The following is an 8,453-nucleotide window of genomic DNA, read 5'->3' as shown; positions in this document are numbered from 1 at the left end:
GACAAGGGCCAAAAAGGAGGAAAATGTCAGATCCCGAGTGTCTCTGAGGCTTGAGTGCAGAAGAGGGCTCCATGGCCGCGCCACGAGGTTTGGTGCAATGCTTTCGCGGGACAGGCCAGTGCAGTAGGAAGGCTTCCCCTGGAAGGGGCGCCCTTGCCCAAAGGTGGGGCCTCTGCAAGGTTTTCCCTACCACCAACTGGATTTGATAGCGGGAGGGACTTAGCGCCTACACAAGCAGTCTCAGAGTCACAGGAGGGCGGGTAAGGCTAATGGTGCAAACTGTGCCTCGGCACAGGTGGTCACTGCGGGGCAGGGGTGTGGTGCAGCCAGTAAAACTCACTGCCGGCAGGTGGTCCAGAACTTTGGTGGCTGTGAGAGAAAAGTCCCCAAGTAGCTGCAATGAAAAGTTCAAAAGCACTGACAGAGCCCTCAGTTCTGCCCCGTGAGCAGCACATGAGAATCCATTCCAGTGAAAGGCTACATTCGAAGTGCTGTTTACTCCAGAACCAGAACCCAGAGGGCAGAATTCTGGCTGTGCTGGGAAGTGCTGAAGTTCCCTCCGATGTCACTCTGGAGACAGGCTGCAAAGCAGCACTGTTTTCTTTTTTTTGGGGGGGGGATGTCACTTAGTTCCTCTCTCAAACTTCAGGATCATGGACGATGGTAGCTAAAACAGATGATCAAAAAAAGACAAAGTTACCAGATAACAGATTGCTATGCCTCTTCTCCACTCCAATTTTATTTTTATTATTCTTTTCTCATTGTGAGACATTTTTATTCTGCAGTATTAAACATGATTAAATTCAGTGCAAGAAAATACCACATATATTGGGTGAAAGGTGAGTTAACTATTTCTTTTCTTTTTTTTGGTCTTTTTGAGACAGGGTCTCGCTATACAGTTCAGGCTGGCCTTGAGCTCACTTTGTAGCCCAGGCTGGTCTCAAACTCGCAACAAACCTCCTGCCTCAGCCTCCTGAGTGCTGGGATTACAGGCGTGCGCCACCATGTCCAGCCCTTTTTATTTTTTGAGACAGTGATTCACTAAATTGCCCAGCAGGACCCAAACTAGTGATCATCCCGCTTCAGACTCTCATGGACCACCTCACCATGCCTGGCTTTGGCTTGTTTCATGAAGATAAATAATTAAAATGAAGTTTATACACCAAGTTGGTAGGAACAATTGTGCTAGAAAGGACTAAAACTATATGATGTAAGATGTTCTCTAATTCAGCACAGGCTCTTCGCTCTTAGACTGTGAAGGTGAGATCAGGGAGGAGCACTCCACAGCTTTGAAGATATTCATTCCTTCCTGTAAATCCTGGTTCTGCAACCTACTGGCAAGCCAAGTTATTTATGCTTTGTACCTCCATTTCCTCATGGATAAAAATGGGAATATTAATCCGTTTTGTAAGTTTACTGTATATATTTAATACCAAGGACTGATAAAAATATTGTGTTTAAATTAAAAAATTATAGTAAAAGATACACTGACATTAATCCCCCTCAAAATCCTCTCCTGTGCTTCAAACACGCTCATCCTACTGTTCTTGCCCCTCCCTTCCTTTTCTGGAGACAGTGTCTCCCTAATCGTCAGGCTATTCCAGGCTGCTCTTGAATTCTTGGCGATCCTCTTGTCTCAGCCTCAGCGCTGGGATTACAGGCATGTGCCACCACACCTGGCTCTTGTCACTTTCTGAAGCAGTTCTGGAAGCCCTTTTTCATGAGTGGCTGCTGCTGCTGAGCGCAGTTCAATTGAAAGGCAGGCTTTTAAAAACATTACAGTATCCTCATCCACCCTGTTCACCAGAGCTGGCTCCTCTTCAAAGTCAAAATGACCATGAAAGGTAAATATTTTTAATCAATTCAGGATATCCAGATAGAAATGACAGCACAACTAAAGATAATTAGGAAAGATGACTTGCAGAGCTGCTTCAGAAAGTAGCAAGAATGACAGGATAAACGTGTTATAAGGGAGGAGGAGTATTTCAAGGGGGATTGAGGGCAATGTCTTTTATTTATTTATTCATTCATTTATTCATTTATTTTTGTTTTTTTTTTGTTTTTTTGTTTTTTTGTTTTTTCTCCGGTACTGGGAACCGAACTCACGACCTTGCGCTTGCTAGGCAGGCGCTTTGCCGCTGAGCTAAATCTCCAGCCCCTTATTTTTGTTTTTTGAGACAAAGTTTCAAGCTGCCTTGAATTCATTATATAGCCCAGGGTGGCCTCAAATTTGCAGTGACCCTCCTGCCTCAGCCTCTGAGTGCTGGGATCACAGGCATGTGCCACCACATCCGAACTCTTATTTATTAATTTATTTTTTGAGATAGGATCTTACTATGTCATTCAGGCTGGGCTTGAACTCCCAGCGACCCTCCCCCCTCTGCCTTCTGAGTGCTGGGATTATAGATGCCAGGCTAATGTGTCTTTTATCGTACTACACTTTAAAAAATTTCAGCATTCACTATATTTTTAAAAATATCTCATATATAAAATGTCAAACTCAGAGTAGACATTTATTGCTGCCTCTTACTTCTCCTTCTTTTCCCTGAATGTACTGCAGTCATCACTTTCTTCTAATGATGTCATCAGAGCTCTCCCTATCTGCACAACCCTCATATATATGTTTGGAGAATTTTTACTTAGCTGTTAGTATTTGAGCCTTTTGCGATCTTACCGTGTGAAATGTTTGCTGTCTTCATGAACTTCCATCTCTGAGCTTTTAAATTCATTTAGTTCTTTTCTTATGGCAGCCTGTAGGGTAAAGATAAAAACATGTCAACATCTTCTGCCTGCTACAAGTAGTACAGCGGGACTTGCTTTTTTTTTTTTTTTGTCTTTTTGAGACAGGGTCTTGTTATGCAGTTCAGGCTGCCTTGAGCTCACTTGTAGCCTAGGCTGGTCTTGAAGTTGCAATGATCCTCCTGCCTCAGCCTCCTGAGTGCTGGGATTACAGGTGTGCGTCACCATGCCCGGCGGGACTTGCTGTCTAATCTCTATTGTACTTTACTTTGTGAGTCACTGCAACCCCAGTCAGGCAACCAGAGGGAGGGAAGAAGTGAGGTCAGCATGCTGAGTGCTGCTCTGGGCCTAATTCACATCACTTTCCTGATACTATTCTTCTCATGATAAACCTAAAATTCAAGCTAAATCAGAAGACGCAAAATAAAAGATATTATAGCTTTGATAGTTTTCATAGCAAGTAAAAATGTTTCTCCCATTACAGAAGCAAATTATGCATAACTATTAAAATTTATCACCTGAACTCTGTCCAAACATTGGCACCATTAAAAATGGTTTTCCCTTTCCTCAGCTGCCACCAAGGTGCTCGGTTCTTCTGAGGGAGGGAAGGCTGTAGTGGGGTGAGGCCCTTACTTCATTGGCGACTAGCATCATGCCCAGAAGCCCACCATGCCCACGGCCTCTGTCTCCAGGCTCACCTCCATCTATTCTGCCCTTATCTTGCACAACAACAAGGTGACCGTCAAGGAGGATAAGGTCAATGCCCTCATTAAAGTGGCTGGTGTCAATGTTGAATCTTTTTGCCTGGCTTGTTTGCAAAGGCCCTGGCCAATGTCAACATAGGGAGCCTCGCGTGCAACGCAGGGGTGTGTGGACCTGTTCCCACAGGTGCTGCACTTGCAGGAGGCCCTGCCCGCTCCACTGCAGCTGTGCCAGCTGAGGAGAAGAAAGTGGAAGCAAAGGAGGAAGAATCTGAGGATGATGACGACATGCAATTTGGTCTTTCTGATTAAACCTCATTTTGTAACATGGTCAATAAATACTGAACAGCTGCCAAAACACCCTAGTGTTTTATGCTGGGTGTGGTGGCACATGCCTGTCATCCTTGCACTAGGAAGGCAGGAGAATTGTCAAAAGAGCTTTAGCCTCGCCTAGGTTACATAATGAGTTGAAGGCTACCCTGGACTACATACTGAGACCCTGTCTCAAAACAACAACAAGAACAACAAACAACAGAGAGGCACTACAGCTCAGTAGTTAGAGTATATGCCTAACATATGAGGCCTTGGTTTTGATTCCCAGCCCTCAAAACAAACACAAAAACTGAGCTGGGCATGATGGTAGAGGCAAGAAGACTGCAAGTTCAAGCCCACCCTGGGTAACTTAGAAACTTAGTGAGACACTGTTTCAAAATAAAGACAAAGCCAGGGGTGGTGGAGCATGCCTGTAATCCCAGCACTTGGGAGGTTGAGGCAGGAGGATCATTGCCAGCCTGGGCTACAAGGTAAGTTCAGCCTGAACTGCATAGTGAGACCCTGTCTCAAAAGACAGAAAACAAAAACAAAAACAAAATAATTGGGCATGGTGGTGTATGTATATAATCTCAACACTCAAGAGACTGAGGCAGCAGGATCACCACAAGTTTGAGCCATGCCTGGGCTACACATTGAGTCCAAGACCATCCTGAACTATAAAGTGAAATCCTATCTCAAAACCAACCAACTAGGGCAGGGGATTTAGCTCAGCGGCACAGCACCTGCCTGGCAAGTGTGAGGTCATGAGTTTGATTCCCAGTACTGGGGGAAAAAAAACCAAACACAAAAACCTCAAAAAACCCAACCAACCAATCAACTGAACAACCAAACAACAACAAAATCTCCCCCAAACCTCACCCCAAACCCTAAACCCAAAAATGTTTTATTAGCTTCTAAGTTTTTTTTGGAATTTTTGAGATGGGATCTTACTGTGTAGTTCAGGCCACTCTTAAACACACTATGTAGCCCAGGCTGGCCTCAAACTCACAGTGATCCTCCTGCCTCAGTCTCCCGAGTGCTGGGATTCTGGGTGTGCACCATCACTCCTGGCCTCCTTCTAGTTTTTTTACTCTTCAAGATTGCAGGGATTGGGGTGGGGGATTTAGCTCAGCGGCACAGCGCCTGCCTGGCAAGCATGAGGTCGTGAGTTCAATTCCTGGTACTGGAGGGGGGTGGGAGACTGCAGGGATCTTTACTTTCAGTGTTGGTGCAGAGTTATTAATATAAAGTCTGGTTGTATATCACGGCATTTTACATCTTGACTTGAAATTTAACATTATAGCAAAACTAGAAGTTTTGTTTCTGGTTACCTTGTCTACTCAGGATCTAGCATTGTTCAAAGAAAGGAGAGAGGGAGAGGGAAAGAGGGAAAAGGAGGATAAAGAGGAGAAGGAAGAGGAGATAGAACTCCAGAGAGAACATGTGAGCATTTTATTTTGTTTGTTTGTTTTTTGTCTTTGTTTTTTCTCCAGTACCGGGAACCGAACTCACGACCTTGTGCTTGCCAGGCAGGCGCTTTTGCCGCTGAGCTAAATCCCCAGCCCCTGAGCATTTTATTTTAATTTTTTTTTTTTGTGTGTGTGTCTTTTTGAGACAGAGTCTCGCTATGCAGCTCAGGCTGGCCTTGAACTCACTTTGTAGCCCAGGCTGGTCTCGAACTCACAACAATCCTCCTGTCTCAGCCTCCCGAGTGCTGGGGTTGCAGGGATGTGCCATCACGCCCGGCTCAGTGAGCATTTTAATCAATTTTTTCTGGTACCGGCAATCAAACTCAGGACCTTGCACTTGCCAGGCAGGCGCTTATGCCACTGAGCTATATCCCCAGCCCCATGTGAGCATTTTATAGTAACCTTGTCAGCCGGGGTCAGTTTGGTCCAAGGTTTGTCAGCTCGCCGATCATAATCTTGAGCATCTGTTACCTCCACATATTCATTAAATCTCAGAATCTTCCTGGCAAGGAGTTCAGCCACAGTTGGCCTTTGACTAAGCTGAAAGAAAGAAGCCTCTTAGTTTACTGTGCCAGGAATTGGCATCAATCATTCACTGAAATTACTTTTAATCTTCACTGAACATGGCAATCATCTGGGTCTTCAACCACAATTATTTCTGGATCCCATTCCCAGAGACTTCTGGGTATGAAGAGACTTTGTATTCTCCTATCCTTTTTTTTTTCTTCAGCACTTCACTGCACAGGTAAGACTGAGAACTACTGCTATAATCCAGTGCATCTCAAATTTTACTATGCAGATAAATCACCTGGAGATCTGGTTAAAATTTAGATTCTGACCAGCTGGGTGTGGTGGTGCACACCTGTCATCCCAGCACTGGGGAGGCTGAGGTAGGAGGATTGCCATAAATTTAAGGCTAAAAAAAAAAAAAAAAAAAGCTAGCCTGGGCAACAAAGTGAGTTCAAGGCCAGCCTGAACTGCACAGCAAAACCCTGTCTCAAAAAGACAAAAAAAAAAAAAAAAAAAAATTAGATTCTGGTCTGGGCTCAGAGAGAGGTAGTGAGTGAGCTTAGCATGCTTGAGGCTCTGAGTTCAATATTCAGCAATAAAAATGAATGAATGCCACCACACCTGGCTTGTGCCACCACGCCTGGCTAGGTAGTAACATTTGCCAATTTTATTTCAACATCAGTAATGCCCAAGATAAGTAGCAAATTATGATAAGGTTGTATAATCAGGTAAACCACTCAATATGAAAGTATTAAGTCTGGGCATGGCTTCTAATTATCAAGGATGATCACTTCATTCCTACAAAATGAAGAAGTAGGATAAATCAAGAAAAGAATATCTAGATCTCTTGCCCTTTTGGGGATTCTTGTTTTAGGAAATATTAGAAAACTATGAAAAAAAAATCAAAAACACCTCAGCCCAAATTAGAATCTATAGGACACAATTCAAAACTTTTGGTGATAAAGAAAAGACAAAGGGATTAATCCTAGTGCTAACACTGGTCAAGTACAGAAAAGGTTCTATCCTAACTGATCTGGAACCAAGAAGGAAAATCAATGTTTTTCATGTTTAAGTATTGCTCAGGGTTGGCTGGGGATTTAGCTCAGCGGCAAAAAGCGCCTGCCTGGCAAGCGCAAGGTCGTGAGTTCGGTTCCTGGTACCGGAGAAAAACCAAAGTGAGCTCAAGGCCAGGCTGAACTGCATAGTGAGACCTTGTCTTTAAAAGACAAAAAAAAAAAAAAAAAAAAAAAAAAAAGTATTGCTCAGGGTTATTTCAATTTGTTCACAATTAGAAAACCGCAAGTTTGCTTTGCAAAATTGAATGCAACATACTGCTCCTGTCGTTGTCTCAACAAGTTTTACAGGGTTGGGGTACAGCTCAGTGGAACAGTGCTTGCCTACCTTGTGTGAGGCACTAAGTCTGATCCCTAGTATGGGGTTTTGGGGGTCTTAAACCAAATCAAACCAATCCAAATCAAACCAACCCCTAAAATTCCAAAGCAAATAACACCAAATTTTGTTTTTTGGTTTTTGAGACAGGGTCTCACTATGTAGTTAGGTTAGTTTTGAACTCACGATAATCTTTCTGCTTTAACCTCCCAAGTGCTGGGATTAAAGGCTTGCGCCACCATGTGGGCAAAAAACACCAAGTCTCAGTCTACATCATAATTCTAGGTCTATGAAATAAAAGGTCAAAATTTATCAAACACCTTCTTATGTCAGGTCTTTTAAAAATATTAAAAATGAATCCAGGTATGGTGATGCACGACTGTAATCCTGGCACTCAGGAGGCTGAAGCAGGAGGATCACCACAGGTTTGAAGCTAGCCTTGGCTACATAGTGAGTTCAAGGTCAGCCTAGGCATAGCGAGACCCTGTCTCAAAAAAAAACCACCCCCACCCCTCCAAATAACAAGAAAAAGCTCTTGATAACGTATAATTTTCTACATAGATTATGTATTTTCATAGCAATTGATAGCACCATAAATCAAGTTCACTTATTTCCAATCAAATACATCATCCAAAGGCAAGACATATACTAGGTAGATAGACTGAAATAAAAAACCAGGAAGCGGTACCTTTCTAGTGAGCCGACGTTTAATCTCTCGTTTTTCTGCCTGCCGATCAGCTTCATTTTTAGCTATTTGACAGAAATAAAGACTATTACTTCACAATGACAACTTGAATATTAAACATTTAAATAATTACAGCACTGATATTTCTTATAGTCCAAATCAGAATAAAGTACCTTTGGAAATGACTAATCAAGCCAATTTTTTGGTCAGCTGATATATTCAAATACTTAAGAGCAAAAGCCAGCAAAATACGGCACCATATCTGTCTAGCTGCCCATATTTATACTGCCTATGAGCTAAGAAGGGTCATAAAAATTTTAAACAGTTTTCCTTACTTTTTTTGTTTTTCTCCGGTACCGGGAATCGAACTCATGACCTTGCACTTGCCAGGCAGGTGCTGTGCCGCTGAGCTAAATCCCCAGCCCCTAAACAGTTTTATTTTTCTTATTTTTTTACCCTGCACCTACACAGTTTTATAACTACCTACAATAGTCTTTACATTTGCTTCCTGGCTTACAAAACTGAAAATATTTACTATGAGCCCTTTAAGAAAAAAAGTTTGCGGCCGGGGATATAGCTCAGTGGCACAAGCACCTGCCTGGCAAGCGCAAGGTCCTAAGTTTGATTCCCCGTACCAAAAAAAAAAAA

General features: G+C 43.0%; 1 protein-coding gene and 1 pseudogene across 7 annotated transcripts in view; one reads left to right on the top strand and one right to left on the bottom strand.

Moving 5' to 3' along the window:
• Positions 1-602: 602 nt before the first annotated feature.
• The window catches only part of Phactr4 (phosphatase and actin regulator 4), an 87,656-nt gene continuing 79,805 nt past the window's right edge, over positions 603-8,453 (bottom strand). For all 7 annotated transcript variants that reach the window (XM_013519486.1, XM_005394954.2, XM_013519485.1 and 4 more), the window contains 4 exons: positions 7,809-7,870; positions 5,624-5,761; positions 2,675-2,751; positions 603-667 (listed from right to left, as the gene is read on the bottom strand). In XM_013519486.1, the coding sequence (XP_013374940.1) occupies positions 652-667; positions 2,675-2,751; positions 5,624-5,761; positions 7,809-7,870 (293 nt within the window). In that variant the 3' untranslated portion in view covers positions 603-651. The remainder of the gene's footprint in view (positions 668-2,674; positions 2,752-5,623; positions 5,762-7,808; positions 7,871-8,453) is intronic.
• On the top strand, positions 2,908-4,102 carry LOC102015596 (annotated as a pseudogene).

The sequence above is a fragment of the Chinchilla lanigera genome, unplaced genomic scaffold (genome assembly GCF_000276665.1).
Source record: "Chinchilla lanigera isolate Chin_1 unplaced genomic scaffold, ChiLan1.0 scaffold00051, whole genome shotgun sequence".
Taxonomy (NCBI): Eukaryota; Metazoa; Chordata; class Mammalia; order Rodentia; family Chinchillidae; genus Chinchilla; species Chinchilla lanigera.
This window is presented reverse-complemented; position numbering and strand designations above follow the sequence as displayed.